This window comes from Melopsittacus undulatus, chromosome 8 (assembly GCF_012275295.1).
Source record: "Melopsittacus undulatus isolate bMelUnd1 chromosome 8, bMelUnd1.mat.Z, whole genome shotgun sequence".
NCBI lineage: Eukaryota > Metazoa > Chordata > Aves > Psittaciformes > Psittaculidae > Melopsittacus > Melopsittacus undulatus.
Window position 1 is genome coordinate 8,172,509 of NC_047534.1, and position 20,079 is coordinate 8,192,587.

General features: G+C 41.5%; 1 protein-coding gene across 2 annotated transcripts in view; it reads right to left on the minus strand.

The window, feature by feature from the left end:
• Positions 1–20,079, minus strand: part of POLR3E (RNA polymerase III subunit E) — a 29,887-nt gene that overhangs the window by 7,855 nt on the left and 1,953 nt on the right. Inside the window, exons 2-18 of one of the 2 annotated variants that reach the window (XM_034065305.1) lie at positions 17,569–17,649; positions 16,417–16,467; positions 15,022–15,099; positions 13,440–13,555; positions 13,033–13,115; positions 12,194–12,301; positions 11,662–11,711; positions 11,246–11,365; positions 10,595–10,680; positions 9,541–9,585; positions 9,365–9,456; positions 8,456–8,576; positions 6,791–6,872; positions 4,350–4,409; positions 3,234–3,391; positions 2,896–2,960; positions 866–1,359 (exon numbers count right to left, since the gene is read on the minus strand). In XM_034065305.1, the coding sequence (XP_033921196.1) occupies positions 866–1,359; positions 2,896–2,960; positions 3,234–3,391; positions 4,350–4,409; positions 6,791–6,872; positions 8,456–8,576; positions 9,365–9,456; positions 9,541–9,585; positions 10,595–10,680; positions 11,246–11,365; positions 11,662–11,711; positions 12,194–12,301; positions 13,033–13,115; positions 13,440–13,555; positions 15,022–15,099; positions 16,417–16,467; positions 17,569–17,604 (1,845 nt within the window). In that variant the 5' untranslated portion in view covers positions 17,605–17,649. Of the gene's footprint in view, positions 1–865; positions 1,360–2,895; positions 2,961–3,233; positions 3,392–4,349; positions 4,410–6,790; positions 6,873–8,455; positions 8,577–9,364; positions 9,457–9,540; positions 9,586–10,594; positions 10,681–11,245; positions 11,366–11,661; positions 11,712–12,193; positions 12,302–13,032; positions 13,116–13,439; positions 13,556–15,021; positions 15,100–16,416; positions 16,468–17,531; positions 17,650–20,079 lie in introns of those variants that run through there. The other variant, XM_031043995.2, reaches the window with a different exon arrangement.

The following is a 20,079-nucleotide window of genomic DNA, read 5'->3' on the forward strand; positions in this document are numbered from 1 at the left end:
CATGTTATTTCTGCACCCCCCTCAGTAGCAACCCTTATTCCTTAGCTGGGTATCAACTCCCATGCTCCAGACTCTCTTGCCAGCCTGCATACTTCCTGCTCTTTCCATTCTGCCTGCTTTTTCAGGTAGTTCACTCGTCTCTTCCTCTCTCCCCAAGGCAGCTGACTCCCAAGCTCTTTCTGGTTGCAACCCAATCAGCACTGCCAGATGTCTTGTAAAATTAATTTCCTTTTAGGCTCTTTCCCATGATGCCAAATTCCTTTTCTTTTCCTAAGCAATGGATTGTCACACAAACCTGCTCGGTCTCTCACAATCACACGTCATTTCCATAAAGACAGAAAAAGATACCTCTGCACAGCCTAGAAGGAAAAGGCCTGACCAAAGAAACCTGCTACACAGACAGTTTGTAGCTTCCCAGAGCAATCTGCTGGGTGTGCCTTGCTGCTCCCAGGCTGTCAATGCCACGTTTCCTCCCCCAGTTGCACCCCTGTCCCTGAGAGAAGGAGCTTGTGAAACTCCAGGAGAAGCTGATGGGAATCTGGGATTGCCTTAGATCCTGTTAACAGGAGTGAGTTAGGACAGTGAGTCAGTGCAGCTCAACAGCCTGGACACGGAAACAGTGCTCCAAGACAGTTCAGCTATGCAGCATACCACAGAGCTAAGAAAGCAGAGTTCAGAGCCTGCCAGAAGCAGGATGCCAGACGAACCTCCCGCAGCTTCAACATATCCAATATTGGACAGTTACTCAGAGCATTTCTGTCCATCCAGTCCACCAACATTGGACACATTTCTCAGCTCAGACATTTGACTGCCCCCCCCCCAAATCCTCCTCTCCAAAGCATACCAAGGGAAAAAACATACTTACAGGCACCAAAATCTGTTTGCAGCCAGTGTCCAGCACCATGTCCTGTAACATTTTGTCCGAAATGCCACTGAACAACGTATGTCCTGGAGGCAGACTGGCTAAGTGAAGGTTAAATAACCGTTTAAGCTCACTCAGGGTGAGTACAAACTGTTTCTTAAATGTTGATGACACAAACGCCTTCAGTTCTTGGGCTACCCTGTCAATGCAGCCTCCAGGCAAATGGCCATTTAGAGAGTCCATGGAGTCCTCCCTATGGAGGCCATTGACGATGCCATTGTTCATGCCCTCATAAGCTGAGGTATCCATTGGCTCCTCATCACTCACAGGCTCCTCTTTAATGCGGATATTGGAAACATCCATCTTAGCCAAGGTGTCATTTGATTTCATCTCTGCCTTTTGCTTCTGAAACTCCTTCTCCAGCTGCTCATAGTTCTGCTTGACTTTCGCTTTAGCCATGTTGACCCTTTGCTCCCCAGGAACCAGCAATGGATGACCTACCAAGAAAAAAAAGATACCATAAATCTCACCATAACCAGAGTTCCATTCTTGCAGTATGTCTCTTGAAGAGCTCATAGTGAAATAAAATGAGGAAGCATCATGTGCTTGTGAAATCTATAGCATAAAACCATTATGTTTATGCATTTTACTTTAGTTTTGGGTTTTTTTCCTGTGGTTTGTTGGAGGGAGGGGGGAATGTCAAACATGTTGACAGTTGTAAGCCAGATGCTTGGATAAGGGTATTCCAATTAAAGAATGTGAAGCAAAGACAAAGTGCACTTATTCCATCACCAGGGCCTACAGAAGGCTGTTTACACATCTCCACTTGTGACACAAACGCTTCCTTGCCCAACAGATTTCCTTTTTGTGTGTGTGTGCATGTTTTAGAGTATCTAGTGGCTGCTGGGCCCTGCTTCAGCTACTGCCAGAGCCATCATAAGCATGGTACAGTGAGAAGAGTGAAGGGGTTAACAGTGAAAGTGAACACCCTTTTAGCATGAGGTGTATGAAAGTGAGACTGTCTTCTGAATATTATCTTCCGCTGACAGGGAGAAAGGGACAGGAGACAGTCCTTTCCCATGTTACCCTGTGCCTCTCTGCCTGTGTCCTCTCCACATCCAGCTATCCAAAGGTGAAAATAAAGGGGCGTGTGTCTGTGGCAGAGGAAACCAGTCTCAAAGCCAAAGGAAGGAGTGCTAGTGCTGTCTTTAAGGCAAAAGCACGCGCAGCACACATGCCATTATCTTCTCTGCTGTTAGGCTCGCTAATCCTCTCCAAATAACTCAACACCTAATCCTTCCAAGCAGATCAGACGCAGGGTATTGAAATGGATTCATATGCTCATTTGTCAGTTCTGCTTACACTCTGCACTGGCTCCAGTGTCTGGCAATAAGCCCAGTGCCTAGTTGAAACTCTCTGGAATCTCAAGTTTTCACAATTTTAGGATTATGAGCAGCTACTTTAATATTCTCGCTAGCATCAGTGATGGAGAAGGATGTCAAAGAGACAGCTTCAGACCTCACAGCCCCCTGCCAAATCCATTCTTCATTAATTGCTCAGCCCTCAATCACACCACAGAGGGCACAGTGCAAAACAGAGGAAATGAAATAAAGATATCAACTCATGCACATTAGCTTGCAAACTGAGAGGTGAGAATTACTTGTGCACTGGCCCTGCCCTCTCCTCATGAGCTGTTTACACCCCTACACTATACAAGCTGCCTTAAATGAAGTGGTGGATAACAGAACCAGCTGATCTTACACTATCAGATAGTGAGTCCCCAGTGCCAAGGATCCTCCCCACTCTGCTGCAAGGATGCTACAGTAAGTTTGTGTTACCTCAACATCAGTGATGTTAGTACAGACCAAGATCTGCCTCAAATAATTTAGAGGAAATCACAAGAAAGGAAAAATACTAAACAAAACAAGACCAGTCACCACCATGTTCAAAACCAGAGAGGAACACCAAAACACCACCCAGGAATACAGAGGGATGAATGTGCTTCAGGATGATCCAAGCACAATTCCATTTACCTGATTGTGCCTCTTGATTCTTTGGTGTCAAGTGCTCCTTTAAGAGATTATAGACCTTTTCTAATCTGAAAGACAAAATATACCAGTTTCAGTTTTGCTTGCATGCAGCCACACCACCTTTAGCCATTAGCTAGAACACTTAAATTTCTCCAGGGAGGCAAGGAACAGGAATTACTTGAGCAATGCAGTGCTACCCCCCCCACACCACTGCCTGGTGACTGTGAGGGAAAAACCTTCAACGCAATGCAGATGAAACTATCCATCAATCTCTATAGAAACTTTGTACAAGATAATTCTCTGCTTGTGGCATATTCCTCAAAATAAAACAAGTTATTTACTTAGCCTGAATGCCCATCCACAGCATATGCTGCCTCTGAACTATATCTGGATGCTTCTTAACAAAGTCTTCATCATAAGGGAGCATGAACTCCCAACCTTTATTTATTCTGGCCACAGACATGTGCTCCAGGAAGTCTTTCACATCTTCTGGGCAGAGCTAAAAGAAAAAGCAAAAGCATACATAATAAGTAAGTCAATTTACACAAAACATATGCAGTTATGCTGATCTGGTATGTATGGGGCACCTCCATGAATATACACCCAGCCAAGTCAGAGATACTCATCCTTCTCTGCAGCACCAACACTTTCACACAATGTTAAAAGCACAGGACTTCAGAGAGCAGTGGTGATGAATCACCTGAGAGTCAAATAGCTCCTGGCATGTTTTGTGAAGAAAAGGGAGTTTCCAAGCTGAGATGAAAAGACTCTATTGTGAAGAGAAGCATATTCTACAATGTTAATCTTATTTTAGAGCTGTAGGTCAGATGTGCTCCATCTACACATGAACAGCTTTTACACAGCACTGGATCTTATATTCCAAAAGTAGATGGTCTGTGCATAAATTGATTTGTTTTATAGTTTTACTTTATTTTAAAGAAATTATTTTCTGTTCTCTTTATGTTTCTTATTCATTTACCAGTTTTAACAAAATATTCAGGTGCCTGAGATGCTTTAAAGCTTTTATTCAATGCTAACAAGAGCCAGTTGCCAGCAGGAGTTGCTTTTTTCTAACACACCCAAAAAACAGCTGCTAGTGTGGACTGCACAAGTGCTCATCTGTTTTGATGCACAACCAGGGGGCTTAATTCAAACAGTGTCTAGCTTTCCACTGAAACAGATGAGAGGACAAGATGCATTCCAGTGGCTCAGCTACAGGACCAGTCATATCCTGTGAAGTAGCGGTAACTGTGGGAGCTGCTTGAAACGCTTCTAAACAAAGGTATGCATTTATACCTGTTCCAAAGTGAAGTCATGCCTGGAGAGCAATACTGCACGTCAGCAGTAAGCAGACACTATGAACATGAGAGAAGGCTACAGCATCCACTACCAACCTACAGACAAAGCCCAACACTCATCACCAGCTTCTGATTTAGGGAGAAAAAAACATCACTCACTTTTGTAACTGCTGCCACTTCCTTTCTCACAACCCAGCGGTCCCGTGTGAACTTCCACATCTAGGAAGGGAACAAAAGAGAAAAACCTAGTGACTGTATTCAGCAGTTGCTTTACTGAAGTTGTAGTAATAACCCTGTTCAATGATGTTACCAGAAAAATTGAAACCCCGCTCCTTTCAAGAATATAGAAGTAGGTGATTCTTGACCAGCTAGTGGCAAAACACTTTCTGGCCTCTAATGGCCATGGACACAGTACCAAAAGCTTTGAGAATCCATAGTTTGCCTTAGTGAACCTGTGACTACAAAAGCCAAAATACTACAAATTACAAAATGAAGAATTTGAACTCAAACTTCAGTTAGTTTTCAAGAAACAAAAAAGGAAGATTCACTGCAGTGATGCTGGGACTCCAGAAGTCACACCTGAGGCTCAGCTTCTCACATACCTAATCAACTTAAAGAAACTGTTCAGCCACTTCTGTCAATGCAGGAGCCTGTAGAAGCTGATGACTGTTGCCCTTCTGCAGCACAGAGTCCCCTAGAAAATGCCTATTCCATCTTCAGTGCACATTACATTGAGTTACAGTTATGCAGAGATGGTCTGTCACTCATGCTTGCCCCCAGCTAATGGAAAGCCAGGTGCTCTGGAAAGCAGCTCCTAAGTTCTAATATCCTGAGAGGCTGCTGCTGAGAGCAGGCTAACAGGATACATGAGGACTTGGACAGAACACTGAACATGACCTTGACTTCTTCCTGTCTCCATTTAAATAGACTGCAACCTCTTTCAGTCTGTGTGTATTAATAATGTTGTGAAGAATTCAAAATCTCATTACTGCCAATTTCTTCCTGCCCTACGACGTCATCTCTGCATCCTTCTCTGATTCAGCTTCTCTCTGCCCACAAGCACACAAAACCACCACGCTCACTCTAGGGCACAGGGCACTTGTTTTAAAGCACAAGACGCTGCTGTTCTAAGGGAGTAGATCCATCAGCTCTCCTTGCAAGTAACTCTGAGGTAGCCTTTTACCCTCAACTAGAGCCAACGGTACTCATGTCCTCTATTTATGTGAGAATCTGGGGAACAAACAGAAGCTTTCAGAAAAAGGCACAAATTACTTTTCCTCCTCCCCAAAGCACAGTGAGGACCAGGTGAACAGTGAAAATCACTAGTGGCCATAAATATCTTTTAGCATTATTACTTTATACAAACACATACAGAGAAATAAAGTTCACTTTTTAAGCTAGAGCACATTTTCTCCACAGATGCAACACAGCATTACATACTACACTGAGCCTTATGATCATACATTTTACTTTGTCTGAAAGCCAGAAATATGTTTCTATTTTCCAGCATTTTAACATTTTCCCTGTTTAGAGCTAATCAGCAATTTGAGATCAATGCAGATCCATTTTTTTATGTAGTATATTTGACATAATTCAAATGAAAATAATGTATCTTTACATCTTAATCACTAAACCACTGATGCTTACTTAGCTGAGCATAATAATTTCTGGTACTTAGGACTTTACACATGACGTGTCAGCTAATCTGCTGTGTCCTGAAGACTTATGTCACTGGGTCACACCTGAACCCAGGTCTCCATATGGCAGTGTCCTGGGCAGACATCAAGGCACAGTCAAAAGTCAGTTTCAATCACTATCAGTTCTATCTTATACTAGTACTGTGATTTCCTTCAAGTCTCATATACAGCATGCTGCTATGCAGAGCTAAATCTCAGAAACAAACTGTAAACAAGGGAAACAGTCAGGTCTAACTGAAAGAAATCAGGGCAATGCACCTGTCAGTTTCTCTGATGGCGGAAGCCATAAACTGATTATGAACTTAGGAACCACTTAGGAACTTAATTCTTTCCATAGTTAGCGAAAATAAACACAATGCAGAGGTTGTTCCTTTCTGCTGTGGTTACATGTGCTTACAAGACCTGTATTCATTTCACTTCCATGTGCAGCTACTGCTCACAAAAGGTGCCTGGAACAAAGTCCTTTCACTGATTAGCAGCTCTGGGGAATAAAGTCCTTTTTAAAGATCCATAGTGCATGCTCAGGGAGCACAAGGCTTACCCACACTGCCCTTGTGAGACCTCACAGTCCTGAGCCCAAGGAAATAGATCTGGGGAAACAAGTACTTTATTATCCAGTCCTGGCTTTTCTGTAAGCCCTGCACTGTGGGGCTATGTGATAGCGGCTCTCTATGTATTAGGAATGTATGAATACTGTTAATGACAAATGATCTGAACCTGCTAACCAGCCACAATGTCAATCTACACCAACACTCCCACAACAGACTTCAGTATTAAAGCACAAATTATTTCTTCAGAGGAAACACCTTACTGCAGTAGAGAAGCAGTTTTGCAATGCCGTGGCGTCTCAAGCAAACTTCACCTGTGTTTTCCTTTAAAGACAACAAATGCTGTTATACTTACAACAAAATCTCTCCCTCTACAGAGCACTTCTGCAGGGACTCCACTGTGTGGACTAGAAGTATCTTTTGGGTAGAGGACATCACTGTTAATCAAAAAAGAAAGACACGTTACTAGGTACTCCAGAAAAAATGGCATCGATGAAGATTAACGTAACAAACATGTCCTCCCTGTTCTGCAGTTAAATTATACCTTTATCCAAAGCCTAGTTTTCATTAAAGGAATTAATATTGGTGTAATTACACCACTGCAATTACACTACTGCGAAAAGGCTTACAGCAGCTAAGCATAGCCTTGTGGCTAGCAGATGCGTTCAACACAGGTAAAAGCTCTGCTTTGTTCTTGCAAAGCCTATCCCCCTATGGGTTGGTGTAAACAAGACCAGAGTGATCCTAACAAATGCTTAGGCTAACCTAGTACGCAGCCTTGAAGGCAGCATTTAACCAAAATGCTGATGGATGGGCAAAAGGGGTTCTTAATAAAGTCTTTCCCAGCAATCACAGGCTTAAGACAACACCACTACAAAATGTCATGCTCAAACCTAACAACCCTGAGCCCAAGATTAACCTGTGTCCTTGTCTGCTTGCAAGACCAACTGGATAACATTTGTAAGCCTGCTAACCAAAGCCTCAAGACAGCCCAGGTTCATGATCTTGATCCTACCCGGGTCAAAGAAATGGGTCCCTTCTCAGTCTAAAGCTCTGATGTGCACATGGGCTGCTCTGTGCCAAACTATCTCAAACACCCCACATCTCTACATCCACCTCAGACTAGTAGGAAAGAATGAGCTGCAACATAAAAGCAAACTGAATGCTAATATACAATCTTTTAATATGTTTCCAGCTTCCTTCTGTAATAGCTGGAGGAACAGCAAGAGTTGCTGTTAAAACGGTTCATATTGCTAATACAGGCCTGTATCACAACAGCTGAAACACATCCTGCTAACAGACCCAGACTGCTAGGTGGTGCCAGTCAAACACAGAGAGCTATTCAAGAGATTGTAATTCTCTGCATGCAGTGCTCCACCCAGGTTAAAATAAAAAACCAACCCTCAAACAAAAAAATCATACTGCACTTTACACTTCAATTCCCAATGGGATGCTTTATTCTAATAAACAGGAAGATTATACAGAATCCATTTCATATGGTACACTCAGCCTCCACGCTTGATTTATTAAGCGGGTAATGCCTTCCAGAGGGTAGCTTTCAGCTGACAAGAGCAGCATCCACTGATGAACAACACAGTGAGTGCACAAAGATCTTTCTTTAGCTGAATTTAGCTAAGAAATACTATAGCTGCCATTGATTAAATTTTCTGTGTTTATATTTGACACTAATCTCTGGAAGAATTCACAGCAGTCCTCTCACAAAAGAGCACAAGCAAAAACATCAAAACCCTGACATAACTCAGATGTAAATACAAGTTACATCACTGCCCAACCATAATTTTAGCTAGGATAGATATTAAGGTAATATCTTTTAATATCAATCATTTGAATTTTAAGTATCTGACTGCCCTAAAAAGCACCAAACATTAAATCAAGATTTTATTGTGCTGTGAGTTAAGAACATGGCTACTTTGGGACACAAGGAAGATGAGTATATAACATCCATTGTTCTGATCCTCAAAGCAGAAAACCATGTCCCAGTAACAAAGACAAACCATACCTCTTCACCACCCAGTTTCCCTGGACCAGCATTGCCACCTGCTGTATACAGCGGAGAACTGCCGTAGAGTCAGTCCCAGAGCCTAGCAAACTCATCAGATTTGCAAATGGCATGACCTTCACTGAAAGGCAAAACACAAACTAGATTAAGGGTTTCTTCAATGTGCAAGACACAGATTTAGATTTATAAATCTAGGATTATTTATGCTGAAGTTCGTGGTCAAAGCTGCAACTTAGAAAAAACCCAAAACCTAAGTTCTACTAAGTTCTCCCCTGCACTACAGCCATCATTTGTTCTGAAAGTATCTGCTAGTGTTGCAAAGCTGATTGGCTTAAATGGTCCCAGTTGATCAGATGAACTGGTTCCAAATTAATGCATGAATAAAATAAATAAAAATACGCTATGCCTTTGGCAAAACAGACACCTGACAAGACAGGAAGGTTCTGAGGCAGTTATCAGAATTTGCTCTCATCAGATAGTGCATATGAAAAGACAAATTAAAATTCCTACATGACACTCATGAAGCACATGCTACTGAAAACTCGCCAGAAAATCCCCAAGTGCAGCTTGTTGTGTGAGTCTTTGACTTACAATTTACACTCAGACCCCACATTCCAGAAGCTACCCGCTGAAACAGATGTATCCAGAAAGCTATCATCAGATTAGAAATTATTTTAAGACTAAATTGCCTGCAAACATACAGATGAGCAATCAGATCTGCTGTTACTGCTCCTCTGTGCACAGCAGGACTTCTTAAAGCAAAAGGCTCAGGATTTGGATTCTCCACCAGAATCAAGAGAGCCAGGCAGACTGTGTAGTGGGGTGGCAAGAGTGGCACTACTAGAAAAGGTACCTTATCTGAGGCAATTAAAAGTCACAAAGTGCATATATATTACAAAAGCTACAAACCATTCTTCATCAGGATCTTGATCTGATCAGCAAGGGGTAAAGTTCTCAGCTGGGCCATAGAAAGCACATTGCTTGGAGCCATTGGTTTGTCACTGCAGATAAACAAACAGATTTGCAGCCCATGAAAACAAGCATCCAGTCAATACAGATTTTGAACATTCTGTACAAACACTTACCTCTCTTCCTCTACGCTTGGAGGCATCAGCATCATTAAATATTCACTAGGAGAAAAGAAAACACATTCTTAAAATACTTGTCTTGGGACTTCCCAGGTTTAAATACAGTTATTTCTTGCTTAGAGCAATACTACCTGTGTGAATCTACAAAACAAACATTAGCCTGAAAACAGAGCTCTACCCTTTCCTCTCCCATCTTCCTCTGTAAACTCAGTACTAGTAAAAACTATTGACATTCATCTGAGCAAAGAGAAAGCATTAAATAAATGTGAGTCAGAATCCCGACTCTTCTGTACAGAAGGGTGTCCAAACAGAGGAACTGCAAGAGTAAATACACTGAACACAGGTGCTCTGACAGAGCAGTAAGAGGGGTCATGTGAGGTCCTGCAGACAAGAGAATCAGGCCAGCTACAGAAAGTCTTTTCCACCCATATAATTACCAGTGTCTGTAAGGAAAGAATCAGATTCAAAAGACTTCTCACTGTTGCACTTACATGTTGAATGTTAAGAATTACACATGCAGACCATTAAACAGAGGGAGTCTGCAACTTTACTACTACTTGGGCCATGGCTGTATCAGATTACAGTGAAGAATTAGTATTGACTGCATCATGGGAAGATTCCTGTATAGCTGCAGTCACCAAGAAACAAAACCAAACACGTTTCAAGTAGTTTCAGGTGTCTCTCACAAATCACAAAAATTATATAAGATTTGCTAACACAGGAAGTTACTGGCTCCAGAATTTAAACTTGTTTTAACCAGAAGGAGCTTTTACTTTTCCCTTACAATATCTGCAGTCTCAGTAACACAGGGTTGTGATAACGTACAATCCCGAATGAAAACAGCCACTTTCAATCTCAGAGTACAGGGAAACAGAGAAAGCAACCTGAATAAGTCAAGGGTTAGTTTGTTTCCGTATTTTTTAAGCAATTCAATTTTTATCACAGCTACAGTCCTCACAGAACAGACTTTTAAAGAATACACCTGCTTACTACTCTAAAAACACCCCCAACAAATCACTGCAATTTCTGTAGGAAACCATCAAACCATTACCTGGGAGATTTAATTAATTCCGTATTTTCAGCAAGGCCATGACCTTGACTAAATAAATACTGGCGCTCGTGTTCCGAACGGCTATCCTGGAGATATGGAAAGAACAAGAGTCACCACCACATACTGAAAACATAGAAAATACCAGAGAGATGGCTTCCTCACTCAGAACTGTGACCGCACTGTCAGTACTGAGCCTACATAAGCATCCACCTCACTAACGGATGTTTGCTTTCTCTTTCTTGAAAGATGCTCTCATGATGTGGCAATACTTCTGTTGCTATGACTTCAAAAAACTTCTGATGGACATGCATGTGGGTCAGACAAACAGGATTTCTGACACTCAACTGACTGGGCTCTTCATGTTTTTCCACAAATTCCAGTTCATAATACAAGACCTAAGTGATTCTTGAATTCAGAGCTCCCCTTCATCCAGCTCTCAGCTTTAAACCTTTTTCATTGTGGAGACTCCAAAGCATTATCCAGTGGAGGAGATACAGAGCACTGCAGGGGCTGTTCAAGCCTACAGACCTACTTCTGTTCATTATCTTTTGATGATTCCCTGATTCTCATGGGCCCGAACTTAAAAACAGTTCTACCTCTGGCTGAGCCTTCAGGCCTAGGCAGCCTCTTCAGCAGCCAGAATACACCTACCTTCAAGCCATAATAATGTAGATGAACCCAATGCTCTTCTGCTTGTCTCTTCTGCAGGAATTCGTAAGACTGAACACGCCGTTGACGAGCTTGCTCAGTCTCAGGGCGGGAGAATCGTACCTGGAAGATTTGGGCATCATTAAATACAACCCCAAAACTCCCCAAACAAAACACCTGCACTATTTATTTGATACCTAAGTAACAGCAGCTAGGGCCCCTAGCTCAAATGAATCACCCACTGCTGTCAGTGCAATCTGTACGCTTCTGCAACAAGGGCCAGCTCTTCTTGCTTCCCTCCTCCCTAGCCCAGGGTCACCAGGACTAGCTGGGGTTTCCTGCCCTTTTATTCACGTGTGAATTATGCTATCTTGTGAACTGTTGCCTGAACGACCATAAAAAAGGAAGTCTGGACATACAGTAATTTGCTTAACATCATCTTCAGCTTCATCCTGGGATGAATCACCACCTGCCAAAAATACATTAGAATAAACATACCACTGCAGTAAAAAAGACAAACCAAATCTGTAACTGTTTGAGGGCCCATGCAGGAAGAAAGTGGTACTAGAACTACATAACAATGGGTTCAACTCCAGCTTGCCAAAGTATGCAGTGTATAACAGCACCACACTGCTTCTGTGTGAAACCTGTGTGAAACACTGCTCCCACAGGTTTGCAGTGCAACATTTCAGTGGCAGTGTTGACACTCCCTACTGCTGCCCTTTGACACTACCCACCACCTCCTACCCCTTTGCCAATCCCCCACACTGTGCCCTCAAAAGCATATATACACCTACACTGAAAACAGTATCAGTGAAACAATCTGAAAAATGGCCTTCGAATTAATGTTATAATAAACACCTTCAGAATATACTGGCCTCTATCAGTAAAATTACAGAGAGAACTTGTATCTCACCTCCTAAAACAAAACACAACTCATGGAGCATTTACCTTCATTAGCAGCTTCTCTTTCACGGTGTTTTGCATCAGCTTTGTCCAGGTAGCTGAAGCTTGGCCTCAGCTGAAGAATTCCATGTAGTGGAGTCAGGTGAAGTTCACCTGCAAAAGAGAATTAACACTGGTTAAAGCTGTTTGCTTCCATCCCCACCCACGCACAAGGACAGCACTTTTCATCATCTCCCTGTCTCTGTAAAGGCACAGCTTCAATTGAACATAAATATTTCATACAGTAGAGCGTAAAAAGGAATTGTATGAAAAATTCATCCAGTACTCAGGATTTCAAAGGAGTATGAAAGACCAAGACCTGTTTCTGCTACTTTCCTTTCTGTGTTGAAACCAGATCCTGCAGAAAACCACATTCTGGCTCAGACTTGACCTATAGTTCAGGAGACTCCTGGTAAAACAGTCATTACTGAAGACAATCGACATATTTTCACCTCAAACAATCATGAGATCAAAACTCTGGGATGGCATTAGGAGATAAGAGGGCAAAAAGTGTTGAACAGGAAAGTGACACAGCCACCATTAGACAGAGATAATAATATAAATAACAACAATAATAAACTTACACTACAAATGTATATAATTTCAGGCCACCAAGCACTGTTAAGATCCTGGAGGCATCTACAAACCCAGGGTCCTTATATAATATTTACAACTTTGCTAGACGTTCTCAAGGACTCTGAGGACATTGATAAGGAAAGATTTTCCTTTCTGTAAAGACACATTAGTAAATTAAAACAGACTGAAAATAAAAGGAAGAAACAGGTCTGACTTTACTCCTGAAATGACCATGTTTCACTCTTGAGGGGAAAGCAAAAGAAACTTACCTTTTTTATACACAGCAGCTGCATAGCGGGAAACGTTACTGGCAGCTTGTGAAGAGCAGAAAGTCTGCTTGTCCATCAGCTTCCTGCAGACAGATGAATGCTGTGAGACTGTATTCCACAGACAATGTGGCATACAGATGCTGAAGGTCTGAAATCACCAGTTCCCAAAATGGACTATCAACAACTGCAGCAAACATATATAAACTATTCTTTCTGTTTGCAATTCAGAATTCAGGAAACACACAAAAAATGTAGGCTATTTCCAAGAATGCTTGCTACATAACAGTGTCCAGAGCACCCCCCAGAACTGTCCAGCCCCTTGTTCTCACCTTTCCTTGAAGCTCTAGTAGCCTTACATATGTCTATGCCCACGATAAAAAGGAAATGAAGACAAAGAGGACACCTACGAGGAATATGTACTTGTTTCATCTGTACACGTGCCATCTACATTGAGAGCAATCTGTTCTCCCTTGCTGCGACAGTAGTTAGGATTCAAAGTATCAATGGCCATTTCAAGTTCAACCTAAACAATAGGAAAGACAGGTAATTACCATAGCAGGATCCCAAACATGAACTGAATTTCAATCCCACACTTGCTAACATTTCCATAGACTTACAGCAGATTTAAATACATAAGTGGCATCATTCAAATCCACAGGGCAATACATAAAGTTAAGCCTATATATGGGGTTTTGTAACACAGGGACTTTTTAAAAACAAGCTGGAGATATATCAGCTCCCATAGAAATTAACAGGAGCAGAAAAATTAGTTCTTTATGCAGCCTTAGAGTATACTTTCACTTTGTTGGATACCTCCTACTACACTATCAGTCCACCTTACTTATCAAGTACAGACCAAGTGCATAAGCAATAACCTTCAAGTGTTCCCATTGCTGAGTATCGATTCAGAACCTCTCAAATTTATGGTATGTTTCCTTCTAGTTTGGGTACCAAGCAGTGTAAAGTAACTATGATTTCCTCAGAGGCAAAGGCCAGATTCAGGTCAGTCTGAGGTTGCAGGTGACATATAGTTATTCTTGATTTACACAGATTGAAGCACAGAAACAAGTTCCAAGCTTTTAGTTACAGGAAGAACTACTCCCGCCCTCAAACTTTCAACTTCAGACAAATGTTCAAAACTAAGCATTTTCCTGCACAGCATTTCTATTTACATACTGTAACAATACAGTATATATTCTTCATCAGGATGTGCCGAATATCACAGCTATTGCCTCATTTTTTTCCTTTTACTTTACTTGCAAACTGAAGTAGTTACAAGTCCCTGGATGAGACGGCAGCTTTGCAAGTCTCCAGAGGGCTTACAATGCAAATGTTTGCTAATTTTAACAGCATACTTCCTGAACACAACATGCATCCTAACTCCAAGGTTCACATAAGCACACTTCTAAACATTTCCCAGAATAAAAGATATCACAGACATCTATTTCTGCATTTTTTAAATAATGTGTTTTAAAATCACAGCCACAGTTTTGGGATACATTTGCAAGCAAGTGCAATCATTCTGGCTTTGGCTATATATTCACTACCTATACAACCTCACTGACTTCAAAAGGATTGCTGGTGATGCATGGTCAGGCAAGAGAGAAATCAAGACGCACACTGACAATAAAAGACAGAGTATGCCTCAAAACCTCAACCCTTTTCTGACTGTTGTGAAGACCTTACAAATCAAGATGTATTCACACAAGCACCTACAGACTGAAATAGCATTAGGAACTATGTTTCCCTACGTGATTCTGTATTAAAAGTGGCTTTTCCATCATGACTTTAACTCCTCTCTTTATAAACTGCTCTTATTCTAAACTCTACTTTACAGGCACAATGAAAGACTCCCCCATACCTCCAAGCACAGAGATCTGGTCCTGCAAGTAGTTGCATAGCTGTAACAACAGCACATTGTGCGCTTCCCAAGTACATTCTGCACAACATAGAAAAGATTTTATAGACTGGACTCAAACGATGACCAACCTTTTGCTGCTTTGGCTTTATCTTTGCTGACAGATGCGTAACATCATCGTAGGTCATGGAAGCTGGACGAATAGGATACTGGAAAACAAACCCATTTCATAAACCTCTCTTCATTTAAATATCGAAGAACTTCACAGAAATTAACTCAATCTTCCCTGTCCCTTCATCCCACTTGCCAGATGCATACAAGACATCAAGAAAAGAAATTACTTGACTGATCTGTGAGTCATCAGGGTATTGGGGAGTATGACCTAGAAAGCCTGTTGCTTTCCTCTCAGTCCTTTGTTTTTATTGCTACACAACCCCCTTCCTGTCCCTCAATACACTGTTAACACAGGAAAATGGGTTACATTAATCTCACATTAGTCCAGCTGAAAAAGAAAGTGTTAAAAGCAATTAAAAACCTATCCCTCAGCATTAACTCTTTGGAGAGTTATTATCTAAAAGTAAAGTATCTGTGGGTTTGCACAAGTCGTGTTAGCTTTCAGGATATAGGCCACATGTAGTCAGGACACCAAACCCAGGTTTAGCCACATGAGTCTCCTGAGCCATCTGAGAATGCTGAGGGGATAGTGTGGTACCCGCATAAAATTTTCCAGCCACAGCAGCATCCTGCTCAGAGCTGCTATTTCTCCAAAACACCTGCAGGCCTCATCACTAACCAATGCTCCCTCCTGACACAGAACAACTGTGGGTAGGTGTCCCAGGGGCAAGGCTGCATGGCCTGGTCCAACGTCTCTGCTTCTGCTGGCACATGCCATGCAGAGGATCTGGACAGGAGGCACTGGGCTTGCCAGTGGGCATCACTGGTTTATGCTGAACATTTCATCTAACAGCTTCAACATACATCCCATTTTGCAAATGGGAAAAGCAAATCACAAGGATAAAATTATTAGAGAAATTCCGTGGCAGAACAGAAAACAGACCTCTACCTTCCTAACACATTTCCACGTTCCACTTAACCACCAGCTTATTTTATCTTCGCAGCGTAAGGGGACTGTTCTGATGTCTCACACTAATTTATGAATACTGATGATGTTCTAAAGAGCGTCAGTCCTAAAGAATCATGCTTAGTAAAGATGGCAAAAATCAGTGATGACAGAAGATGGCTAACAGATTGCAGATTTACCCAAACCATGATAAAAAGACATCATCTACTAAAAGCACTCCCCTAGGGTGGTTAAAGAGAGCCATTTAATGACAAGCCTGTGCCATAAATGACAACTTCTTTCTTGGCAGTGATTTAATTCTAAGTATTTCAAAACTGACTGAGACCCAAACAGGCTTGCCTATATCAAAGATCTTGGCAGGCTGAAGCAGTAAGGAAAGTTGCTGCTTTGTTCATTTAAATTTATTTTAAACAAACTATCACTGCACACAAGTTAACTGAAATACCTGAAATAGATACAGCTTCTCCAACAGACTTCTGGCCAGGAACACGTCAATCTAAAAAGCAAACCAAATAACTTTCATCAGGTGCCATCTGTAATTGATGAAAGTACCATCCCCAGAGCTCAAATGCTGACAGTTTTAACTTTTGGCTTTTCATTACAAACTCTAATATAAAACACATTTATGACTCTCTTGTGAAAGGTCTCCTCTCTGCTGATTTCAATGTGGAATTCTGCAGTTGGCTTTTTTAAAAAACAAACAAACACTATAAGGAGGAAGCAGACAGTGGTTTTAGCTGTGTTTTATCTCTCTAAGGAAACCTGGCAAACAAATCTGAAATGAAAGAGGAAAATGTTTTTCCAAGGGGCTGAAGGGAATCTGTTATCACAATTATAGAAAGATGAAGTTCTCTCTTTGGCAGTATGACTGAAGAGTAACTTCAGTACTCATATTTTGTCATAAAATCTTTCTAAATCAAGACAAAATATAACCACTACCCAAATCTGATTCAGTATTAGCATTTTGCCATGAGCACAGAAAAATCCATGGATGTTTCATGAATATTCACATATGGAAGCTGCCATCTTAGATACCTTTAGATACGCTCCTGACAATTTCTACTCCTCATGGTTTTTTTCCTTCCTTGCACTTCTGGTATGTAAATTCAGACATATAAGTTAACAGAACACTGTGACTGTTCTCTGGGGCACAGAATTCCTTTACATAAGTCCAGAATCAGAACACAATTGCTTATTTTAACAGAAGGCATGAAACATCTTAGCTTCGTATTTAACAGCATTAACTTATCAAAAGCATTCTGATTTTTTACAGCCGTCAGAGACATACAAGAGTCATGGGAAACATACAGTAGTAGAAGCAAGTTCCCCACCTCTTTTCCTCTTCTGACATGGAATGATTATGAAGGGTGAAAAACCTAAGCTGAATCTGTCAACATATACACCACTATTTTGGCAAAATAGATACCATGGGCCATATACTTGGCCCACACAACATATTTCCTTGCACAGAGCAAGCCATTGGTTATAGGACAACCACTGATGCAGATAACACATTGTTTCAGCAATGTAAGAACACCAGGAATAATAAAGAAAAAGCACCTCATGTACAAGCACTGCTGCCACATAGCACTTTTACCTCTTGTATAATTGGATCATCTTCTTTATTTGCCATGCTAAGATACAAAAGGCTTTTTCTTGGCTTATTTCTTGGCACAACCTGAAAGAAAACAGAAATGTCATACGAGTCAATACATCTGTGCCATGTACCACATGCCTACAGTATTTGTTCAAGTTGGTTCCTTTCAGTGGCAATATATTCAGTCTGGTTTTTGAGGGAATGTATGTGTTTGAATTATCAGGTCCCTAATACTTCACAATCTTGACTGCCACCAAATTTAAGAAACAAGTGTCTCAAAAATAGGTAAGTTCATGTAACCTTTCTGAAAGCTGGTTCTGCATGAAAGAAACCACTAAATCAGTGTTCTAGAGAGGAAAGACAGGCCTTTTATACCTGCAGAAAGTTTATCTTTTATATACTGCATAACTATAACACACAGGCAGCAGGTGATTTTCCAGCCAGCACATCTACAAGTGCACTGGCTGGTCAGTCAGCATGTATGAGCTCTGAAACTGCCACTGCAGTCACCACTGTCCTTATGGACAGTGGCACATGGGTCAGTAACTTCCCTCCTCAGGAAAAATCCCTGAAAGAAGATAATAGAGAAAGCTCCCACCAAAGAGGTGAGTGAAGAAAAAAAGCCTGTGTAAACCCTGCGCTTGGGACCAAACAGTACTCTCATCCGTGAATATGCTGACCATGATTTATTTCATCTACCTGTCATGTTGCAGCCTTGTCTCCTGACCTACCATGCTTCAGACCACACTGCTCCAAAACACACTCCTCAGCCTCTCCTGAAGTCCTCTGAAATCATCAGAACAACAGATTTTACTTCATAACTAAACCAACTCCAAAGAAAATAAGACTCTTATATTAATTGGGTGCTAGGTGCTCTAGAGCAGAGTCTTCATGTTCAATCCAGTGCTGAGGTCAGTGTCATGTCTGGTTCAGATCCTTGAATAAAAAATGATCCCTCAGCTAAAGCAACAACAGTTTTCCCCTGCTGAAATCACAAAATGATCTACAAATTATTTGGGATGCCATTGCAACAATGTAAATCAGTTCAGATCATTTAAGACACTGTTACTCAGCGGGTATGGTCAAGATAGCCATACAAAAATAAGATCTCTCACAACCTGATCAAGGAAAGTTTTAACAACAAAGATGATTTGGCAAAGAAATGAGATCTGCATTGAGGAACTTTCCTTCACTGCCTTCCACTCTCAATGACAGCTTGCTTCTTTGCTGGACCTGCCATAGAGGAAGAGAAAGACGCAACATCCTCTTGGATGAGGATGAGCTGGCAACAGAGAGGCTGGGAAAGAAAGCAGCCACCATTCGTGTTACATCCAAGATGGTGATAGGTTTTTAATTGAAATACACAAGCCACCACAGCCTGAGCAGCTCAGGATATTTCAACAGACCTTCAGACTTTTCAAAACATTCTGTTAATATACATGCAGTTATCTAAGAAACCTTTCAGAGAGGCTGGATAGATATTCTGGGTATGAGTGTTATCAACATCACTACACAAGCAGATTTCCATTCAGGCAACACCTCTGGTTTATTTACATTGTTTCTGCCACTTTATCTGGAAATATGATTCCATATTTTTCACTTACAGGTTTTCCACTACCAAAAAAGGACCCCTCCCTCCCAGTACTGAACTGGAATTTTCCATTTCTTTATGCACCAGCATATCCCTGGCTCTTCCCACCATCTATCTGTATCTTAGAATTTGCCCCTTCATAATATTTCAGACTCATATTTGAAATAATTCTGTAGAAATGCAAAACCTTCACAGTAAAAAGCCAGTGCCTCAAGCATAGACCGAGGCTGTTACTGCACAACTGTATGTGATACCTGACAGAGATCAGCATTTCCTGCAGTCAGGCACTCAGTTCTTCCCAGAAATACATGCATGAGTATGTTGCTTTGAAGAAATTAGATCTGCCAGGTCCAATTTTGCCTGCTCTGCTCATATCCCCTGGGTGGCCTGGTACAGCAGGCTCCTGCAAAGCCAGCTCGACAGCACTGCATGAAGTGGAACAACTGCAGTTTTCATTCAGAACAAGAGCTGCTGACTGGAGGATGCCCAAGATGTGTGAGAATATGTGAACACCAGAAGGTGGGAGACTTGGGTCCAAACCCTCCTTCCTCACCCCTTATGAGAGAACTGGCAACCACCTTCCCTTCTGAACAGCCTGTGCCAAATATGTGCTAACTTTTCCTATCTCCTGAGAAAGCTATTTCACTTTCCAGAATAGAAATAGAGATTTCTTGGGCTAAGGAGAGAAAGGGAAACAGCCTGAAGGGCCTGGTCTCTGGTCTGTCATCTGCTTCAACAATTATAGACAAAATCTTTCTGAATGCAGCTGTCAGTACTCAAGGAAAATGTTGTATTACAGAGATTACATTTTTTCTTATTCAGGCAAGGATAAAGAATGACTACAGCTCCTTTTATTGGAGCCTGACAATGACAGCTCTATAAATAGGAAGGAGTGTGTCCCAGCACCATTTGTAATACTC